Source organism: Sorex araneus, chromosome 2 (assembly GCF_027595985.1).
Source record: "Sorex araneus isolate mSorAra2 chromosome 2, mSorAra2.pri, whole genome shotgun sequence".
In the NCBI taxonomy this organism is placed as follows: Eukaryota; Metazoa; Chordata; class Mammalia; order Eulipotyphla; family Soricidae; genus Sorex; species Sorex araneus.
The window spans coordinates 147,161,156-147,178,531 of record NC_073303.1 but is presented as its reverse complement, the minus strand read 5'-3'; the positions used below and the strand labels follow the sequence as shown (position 1 = coordinate 147,178,531).

Genomic DNA, 17,376 nt, shown 5'->3' with positions numbered 1-17,376 from the left:
TAAAAATGGGAATGAAATTGTTTCCCCTTAAGAGTGGCCATTAAATCGCTAAGTGTGGTCACTCGACCTCATACCTCTTCATCCTCAGCAATGGAAAACAAATTATCTAATGCTTCCTTTTCAGCAGGTCTGACTTTAGGGGAGAGACTCTCCAAACAATAATAGTGAGTTTTGTTGAAATATTGTATGCAATCAAAGTGAAAGTAAAGTGAAATTTATTAGTTACACAGGCGGGGGGGGGGGCCTTAGGGTGGGGGGCCTAGGGGTGTGGGGGGGTTGGGGTGTGAGGGGGCGGGGTGGAGCTATACTGGGATTCTTGGTGGTGGAATATGAGCACTGGTGAAGGGATGGGTATTCGAGCATTGTATAACTGAGATTTAAACCTGAAAACTTTGTATCTTTCCACATGGTGACTCAATAAAAAATTAAAAAAAAAAAAAAGAGTGGCCATTAAATAAACTTAAAATTCACTGCATATATAATACTGAAAATGGCAAAACAGGGCAGTAAAAGAGAATTAATGATTTTTAAAGTTTTGTCTGGGGGCCTCGCCAGTGATGGTCAAGGCTAATATCCTGGATCTGCACTCAGGTGTCACCCCTGGCGGGCTCAGAGTCCACAGGGGGTGCTGGGAGACCCGGGTCAGCAGCGTTAAAGGCCCCAAGAACAATATATTTTTGTGAGAATAATGGTTTAACAAAATAAATACCAATTGGTCTATGAACCCAATTAACTGTTGGTCGTTATCATCTCTGCCTCATCTAACTCTGACTTTAGTCCAATCTAGAACAGAACCGTTTTATCCACCTTCACCTCTGTTCTATCCTCTGGCTGTTTTTGCCCATGAATTTTTTAAAATCCCTTTCAGACAACTAACTATAGGTCTTTAAGGGCCCTCAGGGTAAAGCCCCTCCAGCAAGCCACTCCTGAGCTGAACTTAACTCGGCTTTCAACCACGTCAGATCCCTGAACCGACACACGTCTGGAGCAAGAGTCAAGAATTATTTCCTGAAGGACCCGTAACTAGTCAGAATGGCTGCCTCTGGGAGGGGTGTGAGAACCTTCGTGGCCATTTGTGCCTAAAATTATCATGAATGTTATTTTAAATAAAAATATGAAACCTTAAATTGTCTAAGTTCATGCATTACTTTCAACAACATAGGCTCATCAGTAAAAATAACCAGTCCTATGGGTGGAAGAATCAGAGGAAGGAGGAAAATATCACTACCTGGGCATCCAGCCCCCATGAAAGGTCATTAGCTGGCCCTGACCCCGCCAGAAGGCACCCTCAATAACAACCAGACGCCCCGCCTTCTGCTTTCACAATCTCCCCCTGAGCAGAAACTTCGGGGAGACTAGCCAAATGCCTTTGTAGAATTACAGCCCCACGAGGATTAAATTCAACAAAAGGTTAATATTCAAGACAAACAAGGTGCCTGTAAAACTTACCAAGAAAAAAGCAATACACCCCATCAAAAAATGGGGAGAAGAGACGAACAGAAACTTTCCCAAAGAAGATACAGATGACCAACTAATATATGGGAAAATGCTCTTCATTACTTATCACCAGGGAAATGCAAATCAAAGCAACGGGATACAACCCCCACTAGTTGTATGTAGAGACTGGCGAACAGCAACAGAAAAATACTGTTGCTGGGGCTGTGGGGGGGAAAAAACCTGCACCCACTGCTGGTAGGAATGCTGACTGGTTTTATTTTTTTTTAGAAAACAGTAAGGACACTCCTGCAAACACTAAGAATTGAGCTTCCATATGACCCAGCAATCCCACTTCTTGGCATCCTCCCAAGAGCCCAAAACTATTCAGAAAAGACATCTGCACTTCTAAGTTCATTGCAGTCTTATTCACAGTAGCCAAAGCCAGGAAACAACCCAACTGTCCAAGAATAGATAAGCGGATAAACAAACTATGGTATGTCTATGTGTATGTGTACACACACACACACACACACACACACACACACACACACACACACACAGTGGCACACCACTCAGTTGTTAAAAAATGATCCAATCTGCTGTAACATGGATACATCTAGAGTACCTTACATGGATATATCTAGAGTACTTTACTAAGTCAGAAGGAGGACAGATAGAGAATAACCTCTATCATATATGGATATAAAGAAACAAAGTAAGGGAATAAAAAGCTGGCCGATGATAACAGAGCTAAGAACTTATCTACAAAGCTCAGTTGGGGAAAGGAAACTGGTAGAGGGTGCGGTGTTGGAACATAGTATGCATGAATCCCTACCAGTAAGAGTATTAATCACAGTGCCTAAAATAAAATAAAAAATAAAAAGGCCTGTCTTAGGCACAGCTGTATCCCCAGGCTTTGCATACTAATTCACATGCTTAATGCACAGATAGAACAACAGAGTACAGTGGAATAAATCAGATTTTCCAACTATTTTCTTCCCCCCAATGATATTTTGCCTAATATACCTACCAATAGCCGTGAGCTGCTATATGTTTCAGCCGGTCAATTTTCAGACGTTTACTCCGCAGAAAGATGGTCTGAGCCTTGAAATTTTTACTCCTGCACCACAGAATCACTTTTTGGATTTCTTCAGAAAGCTGTGTGAAACTCTCAGCCTCTCTGAATCTTTGCAAAAACCTTTTGACACAAGGAGTTTCTGCTGCTTTCCAAGAAGGTTGTTTGGCTGCTTTTAGTTTGGACTGATAACATTTAAACTCAGAACTCATTTCCTGAAATATGGAAAGGAGAAAAATATATTCCATTTGCTATGGATTTGTACACATGACAAGAAAATCTGGCTCAACTATCAAAATCTGAAAATCTTCAAAGAAGTACATTTTTTTCTTAAGCTCAATACTTTTCTTTTGCTTTAAAACACTTCATTTTTTATCACCACTCCTAACACTATTTTTATTTCCCTTGTGTGCTACGACAGGTTCTAGTGTAGCTGAATGCAAAAGGTTTTAGATGTTTTGTTTCTGCTTTTGGGGTTACACCCTGTGGTACTCAGAGGCTCTTCCTGGCTCTGTGCTCAGGTGTAATCTCGTGGCAGTGCTAAGGGACCATATGTGGTGCAGGGGACTTGAACCCTGCAGGATCTGTGGCATGTGAGGCAACTGCTTTAACAGTATTTAGACACTTAATATAGCTCTGGCCCTGAATGTAGCTGAATTCGGTTGTGTAAATGAAAACAATATAAATATTTTCATACAAATACACAAATACATTTATTCTACACAGAAAAACTACACATGATTAAATATCGATGGGGGCAGGAGGGGGGGGCGTATCACCAATGAAGCGTTTTCTTCTGCATGACCGAACTGACACATATTTGTCCCTGCCGAGTCACCTACCATTGCTGGGTCACAAGGCCAAAAGGCATGAAGGGAGGATATGCAAAGCAGCGGCACTCAGACATACTTGCTGAACACTTTCAGTACTTTAAACGAGCAACACTTCTAATTGAATCACCTTGTGACACAGTACCTTTGTTTCTTCAGCCCGCTCTTTCTATACCTCAAATTTGACTTTCACCAACTTTTACTGTTTCTTTATGAAAATATGCCACCTATTAGGTCTGCTTCCATCTTAAAGCTTACCTCCCTCCAATCTGCTCACCTTCATAAAAAACATTTCTAAAAATGTAGAAAATATCGAAATAAAAACCTATTGTGTTGGTGATCAGTAAAAAGGTTTTACCTAAAAGCAAGCTGAGGGGGCTGGAGCGATAGCACAGCGGGTAGGGCGTTTGCCTTGCACGGGGCCGACCAAAGTTCGATTCCCAGCATCCCATATGGTCCCCTGAGCACCACCAAGAGTAATTCCTGAATGCATGAGCCAGGAGTACGTCGGGTGTGACCCAAAAAGCAAGCAAATAAACAAATAAACAAATAAAAGCTGAGCAGATTAATGATAACTGATACAATGCAGCAGTGATTAGTCAAGAATAAATGAGTGCTGACCAGCCGGCTTCACAACCAGCGCACCCGGGACAGCAGACGGCAGAACTGCTGAGGCTCAGGAAAGTTAGGGGCAGAGCGGGCAAAACTGTTTGGAGGATTGTTGTCATGGAAAAGAACAGACTGTGAAACCAAACTCTCTTGTACCAGCACTGCCCCGTATTTGCAATGCAGCCTAACAAGTCTCTTGTCCCTTCTTGGCTAAAACATAGAAAAAAAAATAGCACCTACCTAACAGGACTTTCACTAGTATTTTATGTTAGTGACACATATGAAGAATTTCAAACTTTGCAGCATTTAGACCAGAACAAGTCATACTAAGAAGAATCAAACATTGAACCTTGATGTAAGACACAGAATTCTCATGACAGAAGGCCGAGAATGGCAACGGTGATAAAAGAAAGGAGTGATTCTAACTCCCAGTAATTGCTCACCATACTTCAGACTCGACATGTATTAAAACATGTATTAAAACTGAAGAGGCATGTACTATCAGAAACAAATAAGGACAAAGCAGAAACTTACCAACAGGTTACACAGCTGAAACAAACGAAAATAAGAACCTAAGTCAATTCCATTCTACTGCAAAGCCCATACTCTTAAGCTGTAATACAGTACACACTTATGGATCCTAGAGTATTCTTTAAAACTTTAGGGGAAATCTTAGTGAAATGTCTCTGAATGCATTCTATAAATAGAATTAACTGAGTCAAGCGTGAGGATGGTAATAAGCTTAAAGCTAAAGAATAAAAATAAGATTCAACCTTTGCCCTTAATAAAAATAAGCCAGAAAAGCACAAGCCTTGCATGCATGGGACCGAGGTTCAATCCTCAGCACAAAAATTAGATAATTAGATAAATAAAATAACCCAGACAAACCTGAATAGTTCTGTGTTTCTGTTGCTTGCAGAAAGCCCGCACATCAAACTCTGATGACTTCTCTGTGGAGAGAAACAGGTCACAGATAGAAAAATTTAGCCATACTATGTTCAAATGAACAGATCTGAAGGGCAGTAACATCTTAAGGGATTCATCCAAGCAAAGAGCTACAAAGTAACATCAGGAACACTGTTAAAGGCCCAATCTTAAAAGTGCAAGTACTATTATCACTTTCTAAGATTACCAATGTGGGTTAAAACTAATTTAAGGAGGGAAGATACTGAGTTGCTATTTATATCATGTATAATTAAAATTCCAACAGTTTAAAGTATAAAACATTGATTACAGTATGTGATATATAAAAGCAAATTACCTCTGGAGATTTTCTTATTCCTTAGTGGCTGTCCAAGGTCTACGTTATTCTGTATACTGATATCTGTATGTTTAATTTCTCTGGATGTCTTATGTAAAGTTTCTTCCTTGAACTTTGATGACTGATCTTTTGTTAAAAACAGTTTATTTAGTAATTTAGTTACTCCTTTTGATTCAAAGGACTTTTTACTGAAGACCTCAAAATAAGATTCTCCTAAAAATTCAGTAATATCAGAAGGAAAGATAAAATTTTTGAAGTAGGGCAATGGTTGAATCCTAGAAACCTCTTGAAGCAATCCAAACAATGGTTCATATAAAGAAACCAGTCTTTTCAAAACTCCTTTATAGAGAACCCTGCAAAAATAAAAGAGTTCATGATAACCCAGTAATTACAATTTCCAGATCACATAATAACCACAGTAGATTCAAAGCTGAAAGAAATGACCATCGACCCTGCCTTTAGAGATAAAGAGACTACATACCTGCAAACTGTCCAACCCAAATAGAAACATCCAAGTACAAAAAGTACCACTGAGAGAGGTCTCTGAGAATATGTACCAAAATCTAGATGGCAAAATTTTAGGTAAATTTCAGGTTCACTTTTCTATAATTTTGAATTTCTTAAACAAACATGTATTATTGTAATCAGACAAAATTAAACTTTTTACAATAATAATGAAGTAAATAATGAAGTTAATTTAGAATAGTATGTTAGTAAACCAAACATTAAGAAATTTATTCTTGATTAATTGACTATTAAGAAATTCATTATTCAAACCTCTAAGAAAAAGGCAAATTAAAAAAATGATTAGAAGTAGTACTTGAATGCCCAAGATCAAAAACAGAAAGTTTTTTATCTTCAGAAATAATTCCTCCCACCTTTTTTTAAGTTTTCATCACATTAGAGCAAATCATCCCAACTGCTTAAAATGATCCCAAACTGTCCTTATAAGAGCATGTTCTGAGTCCAATTATTCATCAATTAAGTTTCACAATATATACTGAGAGGTGCAAGGGAAGATCATTTTAATGTGCAACTACTGCTAAGTGTGAATCATATCAATTATCAATTATGCCTCAAAAAATAGTGACATTTCAGGTAGAAAAAAGAACAAAGAGCACTGAGGATGATCACTGCCTTTAAAATGAGCAATACCAGGGCCAGAGAGGCAGTACCGAGGGGAGAGCACTTGCACTGCACAAGGCAAACCTGGTTTCGGTCCCCAGCACCCAATGGCCCCTGAGACCAGCATGGAGTAATCCATGAAGAGCACAGAACCAGGAGCACACTTTGAGCACCACCAGATGTGACCCTGAACAGTCCAAAAAAGAGAGAAAAATCTGGGCTGGAGTGATAGCACAGTGGGTAGGGCATTTGCCTTGCACACGCCAACCTGGGTTCGATCCCTGACATACCATATGGTTCACCCAATGTACTGCCAGGATTAATTTCTGAGTGCAGAGCCATGAGTAAGCCTGAGGTTCGCCAGGTGTGACCCCCCCCCAAAAAAAAAAAAAAACCAAGCTCACAGAATCGAGAGACTGTGTGCTCAGGAATATGTTCCATTTGGTAATCCTAGGAACTTAACTGCTTAAATTGCTTTAGTCTTGAAGAGGTATCCATGATTTCATCACTGCATCACTGTATCACTGTCATCCCTAGTTTGTCAATTTACTTGAGCAGGCACCAATAACATCTATTACACTCAGCCCTGAGATTTTAGCAGCCTCTCCTTACTCGACTTTCCCAACGATTGGAGGCTCTTTCAGGGTCAGGAAATGAGACCTATCGTTAGTGTTTTTGGCATATCTAATACACCACAGGTAGCTTGCCAGGCTCTGCCGTGTGGGTAGGGTACTCTCGAGAGGTATCTATCTTTTACTGTACTTGGGATATGAAAATGCCATGGGGAGCTTGCAAGGCTCTCCCATGCGGGCAATAGACTCTTGGTAGCTTGTCAGGTTCTCCAAGAGGGAAAATAATTAGATGTCTCTCAGCCTTTCGACCGCGTGCTTCCAACGGTTTGGTCTTATAGTCTCTGGATGTTGGCCGTTGGTGGGATTACACGGCGCCAGGAGCAGTTTGTGGGTGTGGCTGCCAAACTACTGGAAAATGGGGGGTGGGATAGAGAAGGCTCAGTCCTAATCCGAGCAGGCTTGGAGATCTCAGCCCCGGGTCCCGCACACTTGGGTTCCTTTGTTGGTCCCTTCATGCGTGAGGCTCGTCCGAACGTGTGGAGAGTCGCCTTGAACATGACTGTGACTGGGTTCCGGAGGTCTTCATGGTTTTATATCAAAGATAAATCTTTTCGTTTGGGGGGCTGAGGTCGGGGTGTCTCCCAAGAGGTGGTCAGGGAAATGAAGAGTCACTCCTGGCCATTTTCACCCCGGCTGGCTTGAGCAGAGGCCCAAGGATGCAGTGCTGCTCAGGGCCTGCAGTGGGGGCCACGAGAGCCAGACACTCTCCCGTGCTGAGGGGCCCCACGGCTACACCCCAAAGCCTCGTCCTTTGACATAACCATCAACACTTAACTTCCCTACCTACCCCCAATACATTCTGATCAAAGGAAGAAACAGAACTCCTGTACCTTGAGTATCCCATGGGGGAACACGTGTGAAATCTACTCCTGTAAAACCCAGCCTAAGCTAGAAGAAAAAGAAGTAAAAGGTTTCAGACGTATGCACATACATACCATAACCTGCTCACCAGTCCAACCATCACGAGGTTTAAAATAATGAATTCTTGCAAGCCTAGATGTTTCACTGTCAAGCTGGAGAACCGAATTAAAGAAAACAGCGCAAAAGCAAAGTCATCTGGATTTCGTCTGGTATATTTGGGAGAGAGACAGAAAAATTAAAAAGGATTTTCTTGAAGTTCCCGCCCCGTAAGTGAAGGCTCTGAGTGCAGCCTCTGGGGCTGCCCCCAACTGCCACGTGCTGCTCCACTTTCTGGGAACCCCCGCACCCTGGCAGAGTGGGCAATCTCCAGAGCACCACGGGGAGACCCTCCACCAAGCTGTGCGACCCCGAGACAGCACAGTTGCAGCAACACACTGTACTGTGCGGCCATGGGTGACTCCACAACTAAGCCTGTAAGACTGCCGGTCAGCAAAACAGCACAGGGAATGGGGCAGGTATTTGAAGGGTGATGTGTGAACTGAAAAATAAAGTGACCAGGAATTGTCAGTCCTTTGAGGACAACACATGCAAGACAAACAGGCAGTCTTGACTGCATGGAGCAAGCAGCACCTGGGGAAAGGAGCCCAAGAAGCCAACAATTTGAAATTCCTCTAACTTCCAACTCCTACAGGCCACTCGCGCTTTCTAACAGAAAGACCATGACACATTTCAATCTGACTCAGGAGCAGCTGCTTCAGCTCATTCAAGGATACAGAAAGGTCTTGCAACAACAGTCCAACAAACGAAGTAACAGTTTGCAGGCACCCAAAATCTTCATCAGCACCAGTTCCACCACTGGCTGGCTGGCGATGACGCGGACTTTGTCTGTCACTTGCTGATTTTCAGAACTACACAAACAAAGAAAGTTCATTATTTTCCATTCTTCAACATAAAGCACTAAGTGCAGTTTTCTAGTGGAGATTTGATTTAAGCTCAGTTTGAAGTAGGGACATTCAATAAGGGCTCCTGGGCGTGATCCAGACTTGGCTGTTTCCGTATAACCTTTCATGGCATCAACCAGAGTTCAGGGGCAGGCGCCCTCCCACAGGTAATCTCTCACAAATACCAACCGTCACTTATTTAAACAAAATTTTTACAGTGAGGCATAACTGATTATACTTCGATCTTAAATAGAGAAAAGCCCAAAAAGAGGACACAGCAAGACACAGTTTCTAGTTGACCATGAAGCAAAATAATCACTTACTTGGAAGAAAATGACTCAGACAGATCTTGAATCGAACCCTCCAAATTCATGTTTTTCAAACGTTTTAAACACTGTTCAACCTAAAAGGGGGAAAGGCAGCTCAAATTCATGTGCATGTAACAGAGACAAAGTCAATGTATACAATATAGAAAAAAATACAAATATAATGGAAATAACAGAGCACTTTCTTTGTTGTTTTGTTTTTTAAAGAAAAGAGAAATCAATGAGGCCCGAGAGATCCTACGGCAGGAACAGCACTGGCGTTGCAGACCGTCGACAGGGCTTTGATTTCCGAGTCCTGCCAGGAGTGACCCCTGCATGCAGCGCCAGGAGGGAGAATAAAGAAATCCCTAGTTCAGACACAACTGCTTCTGGTTAGAAAATTGGAATTCTAGGGCCAGAAAGATAGTACAGAGCCAGCAAGGTGCTTGATTTTCAAGCAGCTGACATGGGTTTGATCCCCGACACTCCATATGATCCCTTAAGACCATCCCTAAGCACAGAGCCGGGAGTATCCCTGAGTACTGCTGGGTATAGTCCAAAGCCAAAAAATTAAAAAATTACCTAGCCAAATCTTTCAAATAAGATTATGACTATGCACTCTAGTTCTAAAACTCTGGGTTATGATTCCATATAACTAAGAGGTCACTATCACTGTCATCCCATGTTGCTCATCGATTTGCTCAAGCAGGCACCAGTAACGTCTCCACTGTGAGACTTGTTGCTACTATTTTTGGCATATTAAATACGCCACAGTAGCTTACCATGTGGGTGAGGTACTCTCGGTAGCTTGCCAGGCTCTCAGAGAGGGCCAGAGAATCTAACCCGGGTTGGCCGCATGCAAGGTGAATGCCCTACCTGCTGTGCTATGGCTCCAGCCCAACTAAGAGATCACAAAGAATTAAAACATGCAAACATCTACACTCACCTGTATTGTATTTCTCAGGAAAGAACACTGTACCAAAAACAATTTTTTTTTCAAATCATACACTGCAAACCATAATGCCTAAATAAAATTTGAAGGCAGACTGCTATAAATGCTGTTAAGACAAGGAACAAGAATACTCAACAACTATTTCTGTAATTCTTGAAGAAATTGTCGACTTCAATGCTCATCACAAAAATGCAGCTTAAAATGAAATGAACATAACGTATGCCCATGTTAACCCTCAGAAAAAGTTTATCACTTCTAGGAAAGTTTCAAACGGGCCTTGAAGGCTGCACATTCTAAACACGCAGGACCAGGAGAGGACAGGCTCCGAAAAGGAAAGCAACATGGTATGCAAGAGACTGGTGAAGAACAGCTCAGGCTGCCTAAATCACAGAGCACACGAGCATCTGGAGAGGCCTCCGTGCAGGGAAAGGGAAGAGGCAGACTACGAGGCTCTCAAATCTCCAGACAAGTTCAGAGCTTTGCCCTTCATTCAGGAGACAAGGAGGAGCCATTAAAAATGAAAGCTGTGCTTTCAGATGATGAACCTGTCACTGGTATAAAACTATGCTGAGTGCAGGGAAAATCAGTTAAAATGACAAAGCAACTAAAAGTTCACAAGGTCTGAAAAAGAGATGGGAGTCAGAACTAGAAGGCCTAGATTCAGACACAGATTTAACTCATCAACTGGGTGCAAGAGCTTTCCCCTGAAGGAAGCGTGCAGGTCAGGACACCCAATTTTTCTAACTGGATGATTATTCACTACTTGAAAGCCAAGAGGAGAAATACATTCGGTCTGAGGGGTAACAGATTGGCTTTCAATTAGAAGATGAAAAGATAAATGCTACCCGCAAGAAGAATGGAAAGTGTGATATTAGATTTCCTTTTAATAAATCTTTTTTGCCTAAGTAATAAAAGTAAAAAAACCAGAGCACATAAGTCTACCAGGTTACAGACTAGGTCTTTTTCACTCCAAATACAGTGCCTGGCACATAAAGGCTTGTAAAACTTCTTGCACTGGACCAGAGATGGTACAGCAGGGAAGGCACTTGCTGTGGTCAGCCAAGATTCGGTCCCCGGAACCCCAAATGTGCACCCTACACCCCCTCCCTCCAGCCTGTCAGGGAGGATCCCTGAGTGGAAAGCCAGGTGTAAGTCCTGGGCAGGGTCCATGTAGGCCCAAAACAAAAACCAAAAACATTCTCCAAAAATTAATCAAGCAAATGAAGAAATGAGCAGAAAAGCCCAGACGAGAAGCTCAATTCTACACTCGATTCTACCAGCTCCGGGGCAACGGGGACTCCCCCGGAACCCTGAACCCCCTGCGCTGTGTGGACACGCCTCTCCGCTCCTCCATAACCCGCCAACTCTCAATCAGGTACTCACTAGGAGGATTCTGACCCCGCCTACTCCGCCCATTGTCCCAAGAGATTACTGGGGGTGTGGCCTGTATCACAGGGGGCATGGTCTCAAAAGGGGCGTGGTCACCTGCCAGAGCTGTGGCCACAGTTTTAATTTTTCTTACATTATACTCTGTATAACCTATTTCTTTGAAAAACACCCTGGCCATCTCAATCACTCTATGCCAAACAGTCCTTTAGCTGATTCTAACTTCACAAAAGCTGTCAGTAAACAATAGAAGCTGCACAAACTCCTCCTAAAGAGAGCATAGCCTTAAGTCATCACTAGAGGCCCCTCATACACCAGGAGGAGCGCCTGAGAGTAAGGAAGTATCCTAGAATTGGAACAAGGCTACCATCATCAACTTAGCACAAACAGAATCCCCCCTGCAGCAAGAGAGAATAGGGATAGACAACTAGAAGGATCCAACTCTATACTTCCATAACAATATGAAGAAACAGCGAAAATCCCCTCCATGAAGAAAGGATGAAGAAAAGACTCCAAAAATCTCCACAGGGGTTACCCACATACAGGACCTCTCAGAAAAAGAATTCAGAGAGAAAATCTTGAAGAGGGTCGATGTACTCAAAGCAACCATGGAACAGACATCCAATAAATTAAGGGAGGATATGAATGAAGCTTTGGAACGGTCATCCAAGAAAATGCAGGAAGAAATGAGAGCAGAAATTTCAAAGCTACGAACAGATGTCACAAAGCTACGAACAGAAGTCACACAAATAAAGCAATCGGTAAATGAATTAAAAATCTCAGTAGGTACCCTCAACAGTAGAATGACTACAGCCGAAGACAGAATCAGAGAGCTTGAAGATGAGCTGCAGAAAGCTTACAGGCAATAACAAATAATGGCAAAAGACCTCAAAATGGCTCTAGAGCGAATCAGGGTCCTAGGGGATGACCTCAAGAGGAACAACATAAGAATCATTGGAGTACCAGAAGCTCAGGGAAGTAACCCCAATGAAAAAAACACAGTGAAAGACATCACTGCTAAGAAATTCCCAGAGCTGGAGAAGGAAGGCTTCCAGATCCAAGAGTCCAAAGAGTACCAGCAAAAAGAGATCCAAATAAAAAGACTCCAAGGCATATCATAGTCAGAATGACGGATGCTGTGGAGAGAGACACAATACTGCAAGCAGCAAGGTCAAATAAGGAAATCACATACAAAGGAACACCCCTTAAATTTACAGAAGACCTATCAGAGGAAACCCTCCAAGCCAAAGACAATGGTGGGACATAGTGAAAAAACTCAATGAAATGAATGCCTCACCAAGAATACTCTATCTGGCTCAACTCTCACTCAAACTCGAAGGAACTATACACTATTTCACGGATAAACTACACTCAATTCTAGGTCGCCGACACTGAACTGTAGAGACCAACAGTAACGGGATTCTGAAATCACCTGAAACTATTTTAAACGTAGCTTGTTATATGCTAACCGAGTACATAAATAATTAGATTATATATCCACAATGAAAAGACTACAGCTTTTAATTTTATGCTCAGGAATTGAGCTCAAACTGAGGCACATGAGAAGTGCCTTAGCTGGCCGAGAACCATTCCCCTAGTCGGCTGACAGGGACAGAGATAGACAGACAGAGGAACAGGGAGGGAGGAACAGGGCCCTAGGCTGGTTGGTCACCAAAGACTATTCATTCTTTTTTCTTGCTTCTCTCTTACAGTATAGTTATATAGAAATTCTGAAGGGTGGGGTGCACATAGGTGTGGTTGGTGTAAACCCTCTCCTTCAGGGAAGTTCTCTAGGAGATTAACTCAGGTACAAAATCTCATCTGGGGTTCAGCACTCTAGTTACTAGGAGATCTACTCAAGGGCATATTGCTTTCTCCTTTCCTCAGCTAGTAATCTATTTCAACAGTCATACTTTATTTATTTCTTACTAACATTTCTAGTCATTTTGTATGAATACAGTAAGAGATATATTAAACTTAAAGTGTGGCTCTTCCTGGGGACATTTCACCATATATCCAGACCACAGTCCTCAGGCCAGGTTGGTCTTTCCTAATCCCAGTAGGGTCTTTATTCAGTTACTTCTTTTTGGGTTGTGACAGAGTTTGTTCCATGACTATGCGCTTAATGTATTATACTTCTTATGGTGCTTAGCTTGTCCCTTTTCAATGCCAGCGTAGCTTCTGGCTTGCCCTGGGGCCATCTGTGTTCCTCACAGGGACCCTCCTCTTAGAGGTGTGAGGCTTTAAGTCAAATAAATATGATGGATGCCCAAGAGTGTAGGATAACATTGCTTTGCCCTTTCTTCCTTGCCATAAGGAGCTTAGGTTTATTGGGTTATGCCATCACAGTGCTCCCGAGTCACTCCCATTTCTTTATTTATCTGTAACCTCTTCTCTATGCTCTCTTCCCTAGCCGGTCTATCATCTTTTCCCCCTAATCAGACTCTGTTAACTTGTAAGGTCAGATTCCTCAGAAATCTATGATTTTATATGTATGAGTGAAATAATGTCTTTCTCCTCTCCTTATGTCTTCTGAATAGTTTACTTTAAAGTAATGTCCTTTTTGTATAGACACAGGAAGACAGTTAATATTATGCTTTTGTAACTTGGAATTTAACTGGCTTCAAATATTATTAATTCCTGGGCATCTGCTTTCTCGACTTAAGCCTCAGTTGCCCTTAGTTCCTAGCACCCCAAAAGCAGGGTCCGACAAGGGACTGAATGGATCCAGGGCAAGCTGTGAGCTACCCTGACATCGAAATGGGCCAGATCAAAGCGCCATGATTCTCAATTATAAGTTAAGAGCTTGATCATGGATAAATGCTGTCATGATTCAAAAGCAATGAGGAGACTAGGACCCTGGTAGGGATAGGAAAGACTAATCTAGCCTGAGCACTGTAGTCTGAGATCAAGATGACCCCAGGAGAGCAATTATACAAAATTTAGTGTATCTCTTACTGTGTTCATACAAAATGATTAATATTGTGAATGCTTATATGTTTGATGGACAAGGAGAGGAGAAACATGCCCATAGTTGGGATTTCAGTCTTGGGAGAGTTGTCCGGCTAAATGAGAATCTGTCCTAGAAGCAGCATCCCCTGAGGGAAAGAACTTTACCCCTATTGATTGTGACTATACCTATGTGTAAGCCTCAGTCCCTCATGCTTTGGGATTTAACTAGGCTGTAAGAGTGGGCTGGGGGTTCCAGAATCCAGATCTAGAGGAGGAGGAGAATGAAGCAGCATGGGGGAAGAGGAAGCAGGAAGAGAATTAGAGGAGAATGGAGATGGGAATGGAATAAACTGCAACTGAGACCAACCAACCTGGCCCTCGTTTTTTCCTTTGCCTGCCCATCGCCACTGGCCTCCCTGGGGTGGGGTAAGTGGCCTGAAAGTAACAAATGAGTGCGGCGGGAGATAGAGCGCCACTGCCCCTTTTTGTGTTTACACACAGGAGTAAATATTATTCTGAGTCAATTAAATTCCTTGTTACAAAAGCATAGCATCAACTGTCTTCCTGTGTCTATACAAAAAGGACATTGCTAGATCATGCAAAGGACATAAAGGAAAGAGAAAAGCAATACAGGATTATTAGTGCCTGATAGAATTGGGTGTGCCTTGGGAGCACTGTGATGGGAGTAACTCAATAAACATAAGTTCCCTGCAGGAGGAGCAAGGACAAACCAATGTTATCCAGTAGGAAACAATGTTTCACTCTGACACTTTGTCTTGAACAAATCACTATAACTTTGAAATAGCAAAGGCACTAGAAAGTATTATACACTGCAAACAATGAAGAAAATTTCCCCCCAAATACCCTCCAGAAACAAAAATGGAGAATATATTCTCTCTAAATTGTTTTCTAAAAGACTTTTGGGGCGGGGATGAAAATTCATAGGAAGCTGGCTGAAACCTATAAATCCCAGGTAATTTGCTAAAACATAAATTATAAAATGTTAAGTGGCTGTGTGATCTTCAAGACAACGCTTTCAAACACAAGACTCCCTCCTTACCTGCTTGAGGGCTAAATGGGGCTTGTGGCGGCCCAGTCTGTTGTGATTGCTGTAGAGGATGGCACACAGCACGTCTGTCTCTGCATCCAGGGTGGGGCTCCTGAGCAACTGTGTAACCAGGCTACACTTTTCAATGACATCGTCAACACAAATGCCTAAAGCAAGATATTTAATAAAGTTCAGTGTATATCTCAACATTAGGTACATTAATTACACTAAAACACATGGGAAGAACTGAAAGCATCTGTCCTCGTAAAGGAAATCAAGAACACATCAACCTCAACTATTAGAACGTAAGAGTGCTAGAAAATTTAGAAAATAAACAATGATATAAAGTTATCATTAAAAGAACACCTGCTAAATAATGTGCATCTTAACATCATATTTTATCATGATGTTCTTTGCATTTTTTTTTTCGGTCTCTGCTTTCGGGCCACACTCAGCAGTCCTCAATGCTGACTCCTGGCTCTGTGCTCTGGGATCACTCCTGGTGGTACTTGGGGGACCCTATGCAGTGCTGGGAATCGAACCCAGGTTGACTACATGTAAGGCAAGCAAGCACCTTACCCTCTGCCTTACATACGATCACTTCATGGTCAGTCATTTCAGGTACACTTATAATTTAAGTACCTAAAGGTAGATAGATGTGCATGTGTGAGAGATGAGTGAAGGGCTTCTCTAAACCTCCCACTAGGAGATGCATGAATTCTGGGAAGCATGGATCCTGAAATGCATGGATGCATGGATTCTGGGTGGGAGCATGCGTTTAAAAGCAACCTGTCCCCTGAGCCAAACTCCTTCCTACTGTGCCTTACTGCCTAACAAGGCAAAGCCAGCAAGCACTGGTAATAAACACTCTGGTTTAATGTAGCATCTAAACTCCTATCCTGAGGGGAGAAAGAAAGAGAGGGAGAAAGAAGAAAAGTGCTTGCCCGGCTGGGGTGATAGTACAGCAGGTAGGGCGTTTGCCCTGCACACTGCCCACCCAGGTTCGATCCCTGGCATCCCATATGCCCCCACACACACACCAAGCACCACCAGGAGTGATTCCTGAGTGCAGAGCCAGGAGTAACCCCTGAGTACCAGGGGGTGTGATCCAAAAAGCCAAAAAAAAGAAAAGTGCTTGCCATAGAGAAGGGGGGGGCGGAAGGGAAACCAGGGTCTCTGGTGGTGTGAGACTGTAAGGGACAGGTGTTGGTATATTTGATTGAAACCCAATAAGGAACAACTTTGTGTATCTCACAGCGATTCCATTTTTGAAAAGACATAGTATGCATAAAATTCTATCATTAAGAGCATTGTGAATCAATGCCTCAATAACAATTAAAAACAAAAAATCCAAAACATGAATAGATAAAAAACAAAACGCTATCCTTTGCCCCAGTAGCCTGGAGATGGCTAGGGAGCGCTCGCCCGAGGCTTGGACTGCAGAGGCGGCCAGCAGGATTGCGGTTTAAGCTCCGGAGGCAGGAACGACGCGGCCAGGCTCCCGGGACGCCGAGAGGCCGGGAAATGCGCGGTGGCGGGGCTGCGGGGGGGCCCGGGCGCGCCTGGCCTGGCCCAGCCCGCGGCTGAGTCCGCCTCCCCCCGCCCCTACAGCTCGGTGCTGGGCCTCGGCTCCAGCCTCGCCCGGCCGTCAGGGCAGTGGGGTCACTTAAAAAACAGGAAACCACATGCGGCCCTGCACGACTTAGAGCTCGTCGGCCCTGGCAGGACCCGTGGGAGGACGCAGCCCGGCCCGGCCGCCCCGGAAGTCCCGCCCCCCGCGCCACGTGCTCGGCCCGGCTTGGCCCCGGCAACGTCTGCGGCCTCGCCCGGCGTCCCGCTCACCGAGAGTCGCGTCGGGCTCCCGTACAGTCACCGTGCTCCGGCTCCCCGGCCTCGGGATCCTCGCGCAGTTCCACGGCTCCTGGCTCTGCAGCACCGCCGCCATCCTGCGAGGCGGGGAGG

The 17,376-nt window shown here is 43.4% G+C and overlaps 2 protein-coding genes across 4 annotated transcripts in view; one reads left to right on the top strand and one right to left on the bottom strand.

The window, feature by feature from the left end:
• GTPBP8 (GTP binding protein 8 (putative)) overlaps positions 1–1,120 on the top strand; it is a 21,473-nt gene extending 20,353 nt beyond the window's left edge. The window contains exon 6 of one of the 2 annotated variants that reach the window (XM_055128065.1): positions 963–1,120. In XM_055128065.1, coding sequence (XP_054984040.1) covers positions 963–1,023 — 61 coding nt within the window. In that variant the 3' untranslated portion in view covers positions 1,024–1,120. Of the gene's footprint in view, positions 1–868 lie in introns of both variants that reach the window. The other variant, XM_055128066.1, reaches the window with a different exon arrangement.
• NEPRO (nucleolus and neural progenitor protein) overlaps positions 1–17,376 on the bottom strand; it is a 19,185-nt gene extending 1,809 nt beyond the window's left edge. Inside the window, exons 1-9 of one of the 2 annotated variants that reach the window (XM_055128062.1) lie at positions 17,257–17,376; positions 15,427–15,581; positions 9,095–9,174; positions 8,604–8,738; positions 7,905–7,982; positions 5,213–5,565; positions 4,840–4,901; positions 4,486–4,500; positions 2,468–2,727 (exon numbers count right to left, since the gene is read on the bottom strand). In XM_055128062.1, the coding sequence (XP_054984037.1) occupies positions 2,468–2,727; positions 4,486–4,500; positions 4,840–4,901; positions 5,213–5,565; positions 7,905–7,982; positions 8,604–8,738; positions 9,095–9,174; positions 15,427–15,581; positions 17,257–17,359 (1,241 nt within the window). In that variant the 5' untranslated portion in view covers positions 17,360–17,376. The remainder of the gene's footprint in view (positions 1–2,467; positions 2,728–4,485; positions 4,501–4,839; positions 4,902–5,212; positions 5,566–7,904; positions 7,983–8,603; positions 8,739–9,094; positions 9,175–15,426; positions 15,582–17,256) is intronic. The other variant, XM_055128063.1, reaches the window with a different exon arrangement.